General features: G+C 40.0%; 1 protein-coding gene across 1 annotated transcript in view; it reads left to right on the top strand.

Moving 5' to 3' along the window:
* LOC122865169 (WD repeat-containing protein 70) overlaps window positions 1-16,098 on the top strand; it is a 40,629-nt gene extending 24,531 nt beyond the window's left edge. The window contains exons 11-18 of the mRNA XM_044173224.1: window positions 399-498; window positions 974-1,058; window positions 1,166-1,304; window positions 8,844-8,944; window positions 9,590-9,669; window positions 11,698-11,814; window positions 14,464-14,626; window positions 15,424-16,098. Coding sequence (XP_044029159.1) covers window positions 399-498; window positions 974-1,058; window positions 1,166-1,304; window positions 8,844-8,944; window positions 9,590-9,669; window positions 11,698-11,814; window positions 14,464-14,626; window positions 15,424-15,511 — 873 coding nt within the window. The 3' untranslated portion in view covers window positions 15,512-16,098. The remainder of the gene's footprint in view (window positions 1-398; window positions 499-973; window positions 1,059-1,165; window positions 1,305-8,843; window positions 8,945-9,589; window positions 9,670-11,697; window positions 11,815-14,463; window positions 14,627-15,423) is intronic.
* Window positions 16,099-16,393: the final 295 nt, after the last annotated feature.

The raw sequence follows: 16,393 nt of genomic DNA, 5'->3' as shown, positions 1-16,393 counted from the left end.
ATCATCAATTACATCTAGTCTAGGTTTTTTTCTGTCTCCGTAATGTCCTTTAGGCTTATGTGATACATATCAACAGTATATAAATAAATTAACTTGATTCTGTATTTGCTCAAGTATTTCACTTGCACATAACTATTATCAGACACAAACGTGAGTGAGTTGCTGCTATCATGAACCTCTGTACTAGACTTTCACTTTGATACACAGACCATGCACATGACGTGGAATAATGAAATGGCATTTAACCTTTATTTGACCCATTCATGCCAGTCTTTTAGTCACGGGTTAATACCTGGTCGTTGCTATTTACATAGGACCTCATTCTGCAACTGTAGTTGTTACACATCACTACTAAACCATATGTAGGTCAATGCATTGTTTTCTCTTTTTCTTCTTAGGTCCACACAAAGTTCCACTGTCGGCAAGCACACATTCCAGGATCAGACACCTCCTGCCTCTCATTTTCCTATGATGGCATGACTCTCGCTTCACGTGGAGGTAATACAAATACCTTAGTCTTACGGTATCCTCCAAACCCCACAGCCAGCTATTGCACATGCTGAAGTTGCATTCATCAGCAGCCCAGCTCAGAGCCTCCAGTTTTTAGGCTTGATCATTTACCAAAGAGATGATTTTTAAGCAGAGAAGTAGCTTGTCTCTTCCTGAGTGTGCGAATAAACAGGGACCACTACCAACAAAACATAGAAGATTCACAAGAGCTCTATACACAGAAACACTTGAGTTTCTCCTTGATATGTGTTCTAGTTGGGAGGTTTCTAACACAAAGAAAAACAGGAATAACTCTGTGTAAGAGTCCTTCACTCAACATATTTCTGTAATGTAAATGAAAAATAACTCTTACAGCCTTGTTGTATAGTTAAGAAAAGTAAATCACTTTTCAGACAGTTCCCCTGTGGTAGGGAAGTAAACATCACAATTTACAGTTTACCTGTTGTCTCCATCTATTTTCTAGGTGATGACACTCTGAAGACGTGGGATATACGTAACTTCAGGAAGCCTGTGAATGTAGCTAATGGACTGACCAACTACTTTTCAATGTGAGAATTTTAAACTCATCTGAATTACAATCTGCTTGATTATTGTAAGTTATGTGTGGATTATTAGCTGATGATATTGTGCATGTGTATATATTTTTCCCTATTAGGACTGACTGCTGTTTTAGCCCAGATGACAAGCTTCTTGTAACGGGGACCTCAGTGAAGAAAGACGAGGGAAATGGGAAGTTAGTTTTCTTTGACCGAGCTTCCTTTCAGAGGGTCTATGAAATAGAAGTCACCAGTGCAGTAAGTTTTGCCTCAGTCTCCACAACCACAACTGCACTCATTGCAAGATGTTTTTCAACTGGTTGATATGATATGTTGGTTACAAACCAAAATTACCTAAAATGATGCACAGTGGAAAAGAAACAAAATGAATCCACAATGAAACATAATGAAACCAATGTGCATGTAATTTCTTCCCCATGGTAGTAGTCTGGGCTCAAACAAAACTGCAGCTTTAAAATGTTTTTATTTGGTTATAACAACAGTAGTCTAAGGCCTCATTATGAAAGCTGAACAGATTTGACTGGCCTGATATGGAGATTTATTTAACTCCATATTTAACCCAACACAGGATTATTCCAACGGATTAGAACTTCAGTCTATTATCTATTTTAGTCTGTATTTATTAATTTCTAACAGCAATGTTGTAGTGTACACCACAAGAATTTAGAGAGACAGATCCAGAACTGTGCAGTCAGCACCCTCTGTTATGTATAATTATGGAGTAATAATGCTAGAAACTTGAGTCTGCAAAAATCACCTATAATGTAATTTGAATTAATATCAGTTCACCCAAAGAGAAATTAGTTTTGCTTTTTTTGTAAATCAAATATCAAATAGCCCAACCCTCTGGCAGCGACTAGACATTTTCCCTTTAAAATCGCTTTGTGTGTGAAGCTCGTTCTATCTCAGCAGCATAGCAGAATACATATTTTCTAAATCTTCACCCTGGATGGAAGACTGACGGTAGTAAAATTTGGGGGAAAGTACAGAGGAAGATGAGAAGAGTTATGGAGGGGAGTGAAGGCAAAGGAGGAAAAGAAATGGTTAGAGGCAAGCTAGGAGAAAGTGGAGTAATGTGACCTTTCCTTACTGCAAGTCATTCCCACAAACCTTTGGCAGGACAGCTATTGACGCTTTTATATGTACTGCCGTTGAGTTATTTGAAATTAAATTATCTACAGACACAATCTGCATGTTCCATTCACATGCACAGTCTACACTGTCAAACACGTTAGCAAACTATGTACTTTATACTAATCCTGCTTTCTCAGAAATCCATTTGGTGAGGGCAACCAGCCATAGGTGCTGAAGGGCAGAGGTGCTGTCTTCAGTAGAAAAACGTTTTTTGTTTTGTTTTTTGCTTCCTGTTCCTCCTCCTGTCTCTCCTTTTCAACAGATTTAGCACTGTGTATCTGTAGTCATAACAGTGATGTCTGACAGAGGCTATTGGCTTCTAACTTGGTCTTCCTGGCTAAGACATGACACTTTTACATGGGCCACTGAATGAACATGTTCGCGAGAGGGGGGGAAGAGACAAAAGCTGGGTTTGTGTGTCTATGCATCCCCCTGTCCTGCCAGCCAGCTGCTGTGAGCTTGCAAACTCTGGCACAGCATCAACACTATGTGCACACGCCGCAGCACTAACTGAAGGGAGGAGAGGGCGGTCTGTGTTTTGGTTGACCCATTTTAGCTGAGATAAACTTAATGTAATTTTTTAAAAGTGTTTTTTTTTATTTATTGTCATTTCCTTATCTAAATATGACTTTTTAGAGTTATTTAAGCTGTCAATTTATACAAAAGGGGTGTGAGCTTTTAAGTCTACACACACTTATTAACTGAGAGTGTCAGCGCTGTCGTCTGAAGTTCGAATAAAGATTGACACTGCATTAAAATAGAACTGACTGCGTTCTGTGTTGCTATGAATAGCATTTCTAACATCAATATACTCACCGTCGGTACCTTGGTGTTCTGCCTTCTGTCATTCAGGAACAACGACAACAATTTCCATCTCACACCAATGTTACACTATTGTTTGTGCAAGTGTTTCTCAAAATTAAAACCACATTTTCTAGAGACCCTCTTGTGTAGATGATGTTGCTACTGTCCTCTCCTCTCTAGATAGCTAGAGCTCCTGTCTGGTGGTAGCTAAAAGGTAACAGTCCACAAACCCTGACAGAGCTAAATAGTGCACTCCAATTAAAATACTCTTGACTTTTGAATGTTCAGTATTAATGTGTGTCACTCAAAGGCGGTAGGTGGCATTATTCATTTGCAAACACTGTGGTGACGATATCGCTATAGGCAGCATCAAAGAAAGACCTCAGACACTTTAGGTCATAGAGTCTGTTTAGAACTTAACAACCCTCCTCCTCCTCTGCATCACTCCATGGACGTTTGTCTTCTCTTTCACTTTACTGAAGAGGGTAAACATTTGGAAGTGATTTTTCCACTGGCCTTTCACTCGTTCCACCGTCTACCATTGTGAGAAACTCTGAAAGCTTCAGCTCAGTTTCACTGGAAGGATGGCAAAACCTCTTCCTGTCTGCACACCCTTTGTGCTGTACAGAAATCCAGCAGATTTCCCACAAAATCCAACCCGGTGCCACGGAAAACAATGCAGTTTAGAGACTGGTGCAGGCTGCCAATCACCTTGGCAATAGTTTTATTTGTGTTAATTGTACTAACTTCTCAAAATGTTTATGGTAATGATTAAAGTACTTGAATCAATCAAGTTTCTTGCAGTCATATAACTATATGATAATATATATAGAGAGAAGTTTTAGGGGGAAGGGTTAGGGTTAGCCGCCAGATTGCCCAGCCTAGACCATTTTGATGTCCTACATTGTTAGATTAATGCCGTTTCATAGTATTTTACTGTATGTTCATATTTGTTTTCATAAAATGTATCCTCTGGATTCAGCCCCTCCTCCCAACCCACTGACTATTAAACTAATAATCTGGGTGTAACTAGATTGCCCATGCCACATTGTATCGGTAGCTTTACCCTCTTTTAAATTTTTTTTTTTTTTTTTGATGCAGTGAAATTTCGTTTTGTAGCAGATCAGTTATTTATGGTTGACATGCACTCAGTGAACCTGATGAATGTGCTATTTACTATGTTTACATCAGCCGTCTGCTTCTCGGATGGCCCGAGAATTTAAGTGCAGTCTTAATAAAGTGGTGTACCAGGCAGGCGAGTGAAAGGAAGGGCCACCAATCATTTCTAACTAAACAGTCTACATAACCCCAGACCTGGATTCTGGGGTGTGCTTGGGAGCGGAGGCTGCTTTAGGACCATTTGGTAAATACATCAGACACTCTTAAGCTTATCTTAGTCCATCAAAAGGGGCAGAAACCAGGTGAGACCCTGTTGACTATCAAAGCACTGAGCTTTTGTCTGAATTTCAGATGGAGACCAACATAAACCTGCAGCCCTCATGCACTTTGTGTGCATGTATTTCTGTGTGCTGTTTTATCTTCCAGCACTTTGTATTTTGTGATCACCTGCACTTTGGCAAATCCGGCGAGGATGTTTGTTGCATCTCTGTCTCTTCACTATTGCAAATACAAAGTTAAGTGTAGTTACAGCCTCATTGCCTTACACTTAGAAGAATAATCCCAATCACATCTATCACTTGAGGCAGACAGATTTTTAAATGAAAAAGATCATTCAGTAATACTCAGTATTAGCCAAAATCTTGAGTGTCAGTATTGGGAGAGGAAAAAGTGGCATCAGAGCATCTTCAATATGATATGCTTATGCTTGGTACTTGCTGAAAAGTGTGAAAGATCCTTTGTTCTGGGAAAAAAAGAGCAGATTCCTGCATTTCAGGAGTGTAGCTAAAGAATCATTGATTAACACTACTTCGTATTTTATGATGTTTCTCTGCATGGAATGGGATATTTGTAGATGGCGAGCTATTTTTGGGTCACCTTCACTAGTTGCTGTTTGCCCATGCTGCACCTACCATCTCATGCTTGATGGCTTTTAAACAGTGAGCTGCTCCCTGTCCCATGCTCTTCAAGGAGATCTTTGATACGAATGGTCGGTCTTTCATCCTCCGTAAGAGCAGCCAAGCTTGAAAGGTAGAAGGGAGGCCTTAACTCTGTTCTTTCTTGTGCATCTTACCAAGTAAATCTTGCAAGATGGAAAAGCCAGTTGTTCCAGTAAGGCAGTTCATACTAATTACAGACGTCTCGGACGTGTGCCCACTCAGTGTGTAGCTGAGGTGCTAAGTCTAGAGTTCTCCTCTCCCCTATTGCATTCAGTTGGCCTGTGTAGCTACGTCTGTCAGAAGTAGTGCACATTTGTATCCACTCACGAGCAACACAGCTGTGACTGGTGTGTGTCCCATTAGTGCTGCATAACTTTATTTCATAATCAGCATACAAATATTGGGTGAGTGGCTTTTGTCTTATTTATCCCTAATCAGCCTTTGGTATTTTAATCTGACAGGACATAGAAGGCTGCTACTGAAGAACTGACTGACTGATTAAAGTTTCCTCCTTCATGATGTGATGTGATTTGGTGGACGTGAAGCGTAAACAGGGGTTCCTAGAGTGTAAACACGCTGCTCTGAATTTCTGGAAAGCAGTCTTACTGTTGGACTGGACTGAGCTGTGCTTGGCTCTGGGCTTCTCAGTGGATCCAGCTGTGGTGGGCCCCACTGAACTGGTCTGTTTTAGGCTGCTTTGCTCTTTTTTTGTGTCTGTTTGACTTGTTTCACTGTTGACAGAATGATTTTTTGGGTCTGAAGAGGTTGTTTTCTGAAGTTGACTGGGCTGCAGTAACCTGAATGTCTTGGCACTTTTATTTTGGTTTTACTGCCTGATTTGTTGTTCTATGTTGTGTTGTCGTTCTGTGTATTGGGTGAATTCCTCAAGCTTTGACGGTACCTGTGGAGTGTAACAGAATTCCTAACTGTCGTCTCTGCCTTCCCTCGCATTTAGCGACTGTCCGCGTTGCTTTAGCAACCCTGACAGGGAATTTATAACCCATTAAACATTTACACTGAAGCACATCCACAGTGGGTAGACCTTTTTGTTCACGATACGTACATGTTGATACACGTTGTTATAAGTGCTGAGCTTTTTATGGGAACAGCAGCTCCCTTAGGACAATTGCAGCAGATTTTCACAGTTCAGAATTATTTGTTAAAACAGTTTTTATGTTACGATAATGCAGTGCATTTTCCGCAGTGCAAACATATTGACGTTTGTGCTTATTAAGTAATTTCTCTGAATTATTTTTCCGTTATCATCAATTTGCCAATACAGTGGTGTGAAAAAGTGTTTGCCCCCTTCCTGATTTCTTATTTTTTTGCATGTTTGTCACACTTAAATGTTTCAGATCATCAAACAAATTTAAATATTAGTCAAAGATAACACAAAATGCAGTTTTTAAATGGAGGTTATTATTACAGACCATCACACTACCACCACCATATTTTACTGTTGGTATGATGTTCTTTTTCTGAAATGTGGTGTTACTTTTACGCCAGATGTAATGGGACACAGACCTTCCAAAAAGTTCAACTTTTGTCTCGTCAGTCCACAGAATATTTTCCCAAAAGTCTTGGGAATCATCAAGATGTTTTCTGGCAAAAATTAGACGAGCCTTAATGTTTTTTTTGCTCAGCAGTGGTTTTTATCTTGGAACTCTGCCATGCAGGCCATTTTTGCCCAGTCTCTTTCTTATGGTGGAGTCATGAACACTGACCTTAACTGAGGCAAGTGAGGCCTGCAGTTCTTTGGATGTTGTTGTGGGGTCTTTTGTGACCTCTTGGATGAGTCGTCGCTGTGCTCTTAGGATAATTTTGGTCGGCCGGCCACTCCTGGGAAGGTTCACCACTGTTCCATGTTTTCGCCATTTGTGGATAATGGCTCTCACTGTGGTTCGCTGGAGTCCCAAAGCTTTAGAAATGGCTAATTAATCTTTTCCAGACTGATAGATCTCAATTACTTTCTTTCTCATTTGTTCCTGAATTTCTTTGGATCTCGGCATGATGTCTAGCTTTTGAAGATCTTTTGGTCTACTTCACTTTGCCAGGCAGGTCCTATTTAAGTGATTTCTTGATTGAGAACAGGTGTGTCAGTAATCAAGCCTGGGTGTGGCTAGAGAAATTGAACTCAGGTGTGATAAACCACAGTTATGTTTTAACAGGGGGGGCAATCACTTTTTCACACAGGGGCATGTAGTTTTGGATTTTGTTTTCCCTTAATAACAACCTTCATTTAAAAACTGCATTTTGTGTTTACTTGTGTTATCTATGACTAATATTTAAATTTGTTCGATAATCTGAAACATTTAAGTGTGACAAACATGCAAAAAAAATAAGAAATCAGGAAGGGGGCAAACACTTTTTCACACCACTGTATATGAATGGAATATGTGAGGCTCATGTTAAGCACATCCTGTTTAAAGCATTTTCTAGATCTTTCTATCAATTACAGCCGGCTCATGATCTGGTTGAGCAGATTAACCCTCATCTGTCCCATGAGCTACACATCACAGAGCTGTTGGCCTGATAGTGTAGATATGTATGTACTGTTTGAGGTTTGTGTGTAAAATTTAAGCAGATTGTGAATGATTTTAAATTCGCTATAGGTACAAAGTCTTAATGATGCATACTTGCATGAAAATGTTGGAACGTGTTAAGTATATTTATTTACGTGGTGACAGAATTTCATTGTATATAGGATATTGGTTGGATTTAATGTTTTTTATGATCAATTCAAGTTGTATTTTATAGTTTTCATATTGGAATATTGAAGTAAAATCACCAACTAGCCATGCTTGCATTATCTCTGTGCACATGTATGCACGAGTACTTGTCTTCATACGTGTCTGTCCTCTTGTGTGTGTGTGTGTGTGTGTGTGTGTGTGTGTGTGTGTGTGTGTGTGTGTGTGTGTGTGTGTGTGTGTGAGTGAGACTCCTTCCCCTGGTATCCTGGTGGGAAGCTGAACAGCTGGGCACTAAGCAGCTTTCACTGTCACAGAATCTGGACGTCCCAGTCGTAGTCCTACCCCCCCCCCATCCTATGCCCCGGTCCTAGACCCCCGCCCCTCCAGATTGCCCACTGTGTTCCACATAAAGACGTGCCAAATGCTCTCTCTCTCTCTCAACAATTCTGTATAACTATGGGACATATCTGCACCAAATATACATAGATGTGTGTTAACAATGACACTCTTAACCACAAGTCATCACAGGGTTGTGATGCTCTAATAATGTGTGTGTGAAGAAAGGAGGCACTACTGCAGGGAGTCTAGCTCTCTACTGTAGCTCACATATCACAGAATGAACAGAGGGTCTTCATCACTGTCGAACAACTGTGTGTATATTTTTCTCTCTACCGCTCTTTTGCTCTCTGTCTCTCTCTCTCACACACACACACACACACACACACACCTCTGGATAAATGTGGTCACATTTGCCTGTTGGCACTGGGCCATCTGTCACACACAGACTGAGGGATACAGCCCTCATCCCAACAACCAAATATAGTCAACTAGAGCAGCAGAGCACGCTGGGACTGATCCCCACTGTACCACAACCAACCTGGGTCACACACTCACAATACTTAAGACAATAAAATATAATTGTTATATTTTGTTAGCAGGGATGCAGAAACATCCTTGCAAATCCGAATTACAATAGCGAAAGTTGTTCACAACCTGCCTTAGTTTTAAAGTATGACATGTACCACCTTCAGTTACTGTACAAAAAAACATTTAACTGTGTCTTGTTGTTTCTGTCTGTCTGTGTGTTCCAGAGCGTCGTCCGCTGCCTGTGGCACCCAAAACTTAACCAGATAATGGTGGGAACTGGGAATGGACTGGCTAAGGTCTACTATGACCCTGTTAAAAGCCACAGGTATGTTCAGTTTAGACCTTTAGATATAAGGCTGGTATTATTTTGTCTTCTTTTTTATTGACAATAATTCCCCTTAAGAGACTAAAACCAACAATGAATTTATCTTGTTACTGCCTGAAATAACGTATGCCGCCATGCCATAGAACCCAAAAACAATTAAAAACGTGAAAGAGCCAAAATTGTTGCAATGGATTACATATGTGTTCATTTCAATCAACACGGCAAGTGTAGTTTGTTCTTCTCAGCTTGTCAAAGCAGTGTAAACACAAGGTACTATCTGAGATTAAATTTGCAGTTGCAAAGCTTGCAAAAAACCCAAAACGATTATTTGACCCAAATGTTTGTTCTCATCTGTATCTGTTAGTCAAACCAAATACAATAGCTCATTTATCATCATCTATTGTTGTTCCCAATGACAAATATGTTACTGTATATATTACTATGGCTCTTTTACAGTTGAGTTCTGTGGCACAGAGGCATAAGCAATATTAGGCTGAGGCTGCAAATAATTGTTAGTGTGATAAATTCATTGGTGGTTTAAGTCTCTTCAGGTGAATTAAAAAAGCAAAGCCTTATCCTTGATCTCTTGTTTTCTATATGATACCCTCAAATAGCATCATTTGTAACCACCTGGCTTTTTTCCAGAGGGGCTAAACTGTGTGTAGTGAAGAGCCAGCGGAAAGAGAAACAAGCAGAGACCCTAACACAAGACTACATCATCACACGTAAGTTCTTCCAAGTCTGTACTCGTAGACATATACACATTCAAACACACTCACAATATGTGTTATCCATACCTTCTAAGTAGAAAAGGTTTCAGTCGTAGTCATCTGGACACTGTTTTCAGAATCAAGACGTTTCGGCTCCCATCCAGAAGTCATTCTCAATTATGAAAATGGTCTGAGAACTGACCACGACTGAAACCTTTTCTACGATGGAACACTCCTGGACGAATGAGGGACTACACCGGCCATACCTTCTAAGAAAAATAGAATTCGCCACTTAATGAGCTTTGAACTTCATTCCCTGCACTCTTGCCTTGTTGTGCATGGCATGCAGTTTCACACATCGCCTTTTAATCAGTAAACAATTACTGAGGCAATTAAAGCAAAGCGCCTTTCTCAAAGCCCTCCAGCAGTTTAATCCACCTTGAGCCACTAACCCATCTGTGCTCAGTGCTCTTCACATGCTATGGCGCTGTGTGTTTTAACAGCAAGAGAGAAACATCACCAAAACAATGCCAGCCATCTTTCAAGTGCATGATGTGACAAGTGGAGCATATTCTAAGTGTCTTCCACCTGAGACATAAAGAACAAAACTACCAACCTCCGTTTACATGCTACCTCTCTCGCACACACAGAAACATTCAAACACACTCAATCTTGTACCGGGGACTTTGCGAGGAATGAGAGAGTGTTTAGGGCTTTCACAGGCCCATTAGCTGATGGAGTAGGGTGTGGATGAGTGGATCGACAGCCGCAGGGCACTGTGCCACGCGGCGGCCATGTGGTCTGCAGTCACGCCGGATCACGCTATGGACGGCCGCCTCTCCCACCTCTGCTGGCGTGATCTCCTGCTGGTCCACACCGCACACACACAAACAACCCCCTACCTGTCATCCTGTCATATCATCAACACACGAGGCTGTCATCTCTTTTGTGCGTGCCTCACGCTCTCCTTTGCCCCCAGACTGAAGTCATGAACCTACAGGAACAGAACAGCTGCCGACACGTCCTCCCTGATTGGCTGCCGAGACCCAATTCAGACACCATTTATTGTTTGGGTTACTGCAGCCTTTTCAGATGCATCATGTGATTTCATTGCCATGCCAACAGGGTGTGAAGTAGGCAGGCATTTGACTGCCACAAGCGACGATTGACGCACTTGATACCCTGGCATTGGAAAATTAGAGGGGACAGGAAGCAAGTGATGGCCCATTGAGAAAAGCGAGGGAATCTGTTAACAGTAACCTTTTTGCTTAATGTAGCGTGGAGGAGAAGAATTAACACTGAACAGCGACAGGGCTCCTGAATGGAAAATCACTTTATCTAGCCCTTTACTAAAGTGTCTCTTTGTAACCCCTGAGGATAAGAGCAGAGCATACACTCACTTTACACGAACACAAATGGTCACTCACACACACACACACACACACACACACACACACACACACACACACACACACTCTCTCACTCTTTCTTGCTCTCGCTCTTGCTCTCTCTCTCACACTCACTCACACACACACACACACACACACACACACACACACACACACACACACACACACACACACACACCTTTGAGGGCACTCATTCACATTTACTCATGCACATGTTCACTCACACACTCTTGGATTTAAGTGCTGGGGGGGCCTTTATTGTGATAGTGTTCACAAAAGTGTGAAGAGTGGCAGAGTGATTGTCTGAATCTAAACATGGAGGATATAATGAATATGTTGGTGTGCACTATGGCAGAAAGAGTACACAAGGAGAGATGCTGCCAGAGGTCAACAGGTGTGTGTATTTTTGCGTAAATGCAGCGTATCGTCTGCAAGGTGTAGTAGTAGGTGAGATTGTGTTTCTGCACTTTCTGTCTGAATCTTTATTTAGCAAAGTAGTGCTATACGTGGGCTACAAACACTGAACATATTGCCAGGTGCCCTGCCTGCTTATTTGTGCGGCTGTGTTTTGTGATCTTGCAGATTGAGTTACCTAAGCAACTTGATTATCCTTGTTTACCCTGTGTGTCTCCAGCTCATGCCTTACCCATGTTCAGAGAGGCCCGGCAGCGGAGTACACGAAAACAGCTGGAGAAGGACCGACTTGACCCAAAGAAATCCCACAAACCCGAGCCTCCTGTGTCTGGACCAGGTAAAGTGCTTTTATCTTTTCTTCTATTTTATTTTTTCTTTTATTAGTGCAAAACATTAACTTCACAGAATAAACAAAAAAGTAACAAGAAAACAGACAAAGGAGTAACAAGAAAAGCATGCTATAGTGTGTACAATCCCTGGGAGACAAGACAAAGCAAAAACAACTATTGAGCAAAAACAAAAATGCACAACAAATACTGTCATTTGAATATGAGTATAGTAACGACCTACAACTGCAGTTGTTTTTAAAGCGTATTATTAGTCATGTTCTTAACTGGATGAATGCATGATTCTGTTTGAGGCAGATGTACAAATCCACAGTTGTTGATGTGTTCGGTATTACGCAATCCAGCTGAAGTCAAGAGCTATAACAGCACTGCTCCCACTTGGCCTCTCAAAGATCCATTGTAGCCTGCTGTTGGCCTCATATTTTTTAACTGCTGGGTCATAATGATGCATTTTGAACTTTATCTGGAACCCGTGGTCGGTCTGTTTACATTTTTACTGTAATACACACTTTCACAAATGCCACACCTACGCATGATCATGGATACAGTTTGAGCTTTGTTCCAATTCGCCGAGGTGCCAGACAACGTTTCCTGCTCATTATATTCCAGCTGGCATATTGCTGCTGTGTTTTGTTGTTTTTTCACTTTCACTCACTTATTCCTTCAGTATTATGTAGGCCTACTTACAACAATCTAATGGTTCCACAGTGCAAATGTTTTTTTTCTCAGATTGGAAAAAAAACCCAAACATGTTTAAAGCGTTTAGACATGGAACATACAAAAAGTAGCCAAAGATTTAAAAAGGGGGTCATGAAAAATCTTATCAAATAAGAAATTTAGCCCAATTTACAACAGACCTACCTAAAAAAAAGAAGAAGAAGCCACGGCAGTTCACAAAGACAAATAAAATGTTTTGCATTCAAAGGAAGTTGTTATAGATCTATATGATATATTTAATATCAGTGTTCCTTTGTTTTACTTTACTGTAATAAGTTGTGTAAGTAAAATAAAACTTACTTATAATAAAGACTATAAGTAAAGAACACTGTTCAGCTAAATTACATTAATTAAGAATCATTAGAGCGATATTGTATATAAGTATGAAAACATGTAGTCACAGAGGTTGAGAGAAAGACAGAGTCTGCAAATGAAAATGTAGGTCCATGTTATAAAAATAAGTCTGACTACTTGATAGCAGGCCAGTGGTTTTTAGACGACAGGGTGTCTTCATATTGTTTATCCTCTGTGTAGAATGACTTTGCATAAGTGCAAGGTAAAGTTTGGTGGTTGGCTCGATGCTTACAAGCAATGGAAAGTGGTGCCTCTCAATCCCCCAAACAACCTCACTACCGAACTACAAAATCCCTGTGTGTTTAAGTATAATAATAAAAAAAGTGGCGCATAATCTCTTGTGCACATCCCACTATGTTAAAGAGAAATATAATACCGGGTGATGCAAGGTAAACTAAACTAAAATATTTATTCTGGACTTCGGAGGTGTATTTAATGAATACATTTGTGATTACTCTCCAGCTGATCATACAGTTAAAAGAATAGTTCAACATTTTGGGAACTATGCTTATTCGCTTTCTTAGCATAGAAGACTAGAATCAGGTGGAAAACAGCAAGCCTGGGGCTCTCCAATGTTCAAAAATACATTAACCAACACCTCTATAGCTCACCAATTCACATGCTATGTCTTGTTTGTTTTAATCTGTACACAAACAGAAAAGTAAAAACAACTATTTGTGGTTTTACAGAGAGTTACGTGCTGTCACTATTTCTTGATGAATAACAGTTTAACTATCCACTAAGTGCTTTTGTGCAGCGTCTCCGCTGGTTGCTTGGCAACCTCACGTGATGACAAGACTTAAGAAAGTCACTGTTCCTGGCTGTTGTTGTGGTTCTTTAAGCAAGCACTGAAATCATGTACAGGATTAAAATATTGACAATTACGTTTTACTAAATAAAATACTATAAATGTGAGTGATTTTACATAAAACATTACAGAGATGCCTTGGTGACCCAGTGGGATTCAGCAACAATCAACATAAAATCCTGGATTTCAGAACTTCTCTGATACATTAGCTACTATATTAGCTATCTAACTGGTGAAAACAGTGTACATATTGTAACTGTACATGTGCTATTTGCTCACCTTTGATGCCAGGTGATTTCACTGTCTAAAGAGTATAGTAGATTATAGTGGATAACAGATGACAGCATCTGGCACCAAAGACTAGCCAATAGTAGACTTCCAGGTCAGTCTGGTAGAAGTCAGGCTTTACACAGATTTGGGTTTGAAATATATATATAAAAACATCTTTTTATTTATTTTATGTCTGCCATTGTCATATTACCACTCTGGGGTGCCAAATTTAGTCATTTTCAAATTTTACTGATAGCGGCTTTAATTTAAGTGCTTTCTGATTACAGTTTACACTCTTTTTTTTTTATCAAAAATGATAATAGTGGTGTGCTGACAATTGTGTGAGTCTGTGTGAGTTGTTACAATAGTGTGTCATAGCACATGATCTCACATTTAAATTTTTAATATTAGAACAATTCTGTCATCCAACATTAAAAAGGTTTTTATGTACATAAACTGTATCTAATCCAGTAATCATGTGTCCTGACAGGTCGTGGAGGGAGAGTAGCAGCTCATGGTGGCACTCTGTCTTCATTCATTGTGAAGAACATTGCTTTAGATAAAACAGATGACAGTAACCCACGAGAGGCCATCTTACGTCATGCCAAGGAAGCTTCAGATAACCCTTACTGGGTTGCCCCGGCATACACACAGTAAGAAAACCTCATATTTGTTTGTAAATATATGAATCATTTACAGACTCCCTGTCCATCTTACGGTTTGTCTTTTCCTCACTCAATCATCTTCTCTCATTAGCAGACAGTGTAAGATGAGTACTGGGCGTGTTGCGTATGCTGTAGTGATGGTACTTGGGTTTCCTCCCACTGGTGTGACATAAATGTTTAAAGAGTTGTACAGTTTTACAGGTAGACACTTCAAACTGCAAGTAGGAGAGTAATGGACAGCTTTAGATCACTATCAGACTCAGACAGCTATGTAAACGTGGAACAAATCTGTGAGCCAAATCAAACAGTCTTTCACATACTGCAAGAAAACGATCTATAGTTAAATATAATATACTAGTGATGTACATTATAGTAGATAAATCTGATTAAGTACACAATTTTAGCCTGGTTATAGAGCTCTCTCAAGCAGCAGGCTAATAGTCACTATTACAGCTCTCTTTGCTTGGCTGGGAGTTACATTAAACATCAAGTTAATTCTGCTGAGGAGCAGCCCTGTGAAGGCAGGTCTAGATTTGGTCTGAGTTACTGTCCTCTGCACCCTGTAACTATACCGTCTGCAGCCTGAATTTGAACTAAGCCTCAGTTGGCCCGTATAGAAGAAATCATTTGTCCGAAGCACTAAAATTCTAATATTCTATTCTAATAAAGCATTCCTGTCTTTATAGCTTTGTCATCTGACTGTTATCTTTAATTTGCAGTTCATTGCTTTGCTTTGAATTTGTCTGGGGGGGGAAACCTTACCCCCTTTTTGTGAATCCCTTTAGGACCCAGCCAGAGCCTGTGTTTGCAGAGGAATCAGAGGAGGACGAGGAGGCTGACAAGGAACCAGAGTGGAAGAAACGCAAGATCTGAAGCTCTTCAACAGCAGCTCATTTTATATAGGATGGCTGACAGGGTGGGCTTGTGGTTGGATATACAGCACCGTAACCACAAGGTCTCAGGATCAATCCCAGAACACTGAGTTACTGTCAGAAACTGTGCATAGGAGCATCAGTTAAATTACTAAATTGTGCAGCCTCTGTCCTCCCTCCTGTAATGCTTTAAGCGAATATTTATGTGCGTGCTTCTGTGTTAAGGGGTAGCACATAAATGGCATTTTCACTGTGCAAGCAAAATATAATTTTATACAGGTTTATGTTCCTCTCATTGCAATATATCAACCTCTGAAAGAACTTGGCTTTTTATATTGGATGATATTGATTTTATTTTCATCATTTCTATTGTCCTCTCCTCCCACATCTCCAGAGTTTGCTAATGCCTCATAAATCGGCTCCAGATTTTGTGGTCTGGTTCTGTTCATCAACTATGAAGAACAGTTTGTTAGTTTGTAAAAAGTAAATTGCAAAGTACAAAACAATTCCAGCCAAAATAAAAACTTTTTTTCTACATACTGTTTCACCTCGAAACCTAAATAAAGGAATTTGTATTCTCTTGTCAAATGGTGATATATTTTATCCAAAGTGCAGTGACAGATCTGTTTTTACCAGCTGATCAAAGGAATTCTTCTGCCAGATATCTTTTTTTGTGAGGCACTGGCTCAAACCTGCAGATATACAGTACACCCAGTCCTCACTGCTTTAAATAGTTTACAGGCTACTTTTCGCACAATTATTAAATTACTGCAAGTGCTGCAATTTCTAATATTGATAAATAAATAAAAAATGATTAAAATTTATCAAATCTAAAAATCTAATTCAAAATAATAATATCAGGATCCCCTTACTAGCTTTTTAC

Source organism: Siniperca chuatsi, linkage group LG18 (genome assembly GCF_020085105.1).
Source record: "Siniperca chuatsi isolate FFG_IHB_CAS linkage group LG18, ASM2008510v1, whole genome shotgun sequence".
NCBI classification, from domain to species: Eukaryota; Metazoa; Chordata; class Actinopteri; order Centrarchiformes; family Sinipercidae; genus Siniperca; species Siniperca chuatsi.
The sequence above is the reverse complement of the archived record's forward strand: the minus strand, read 5'-3'. Positions and strand labels throughout refer to the sequence as shown.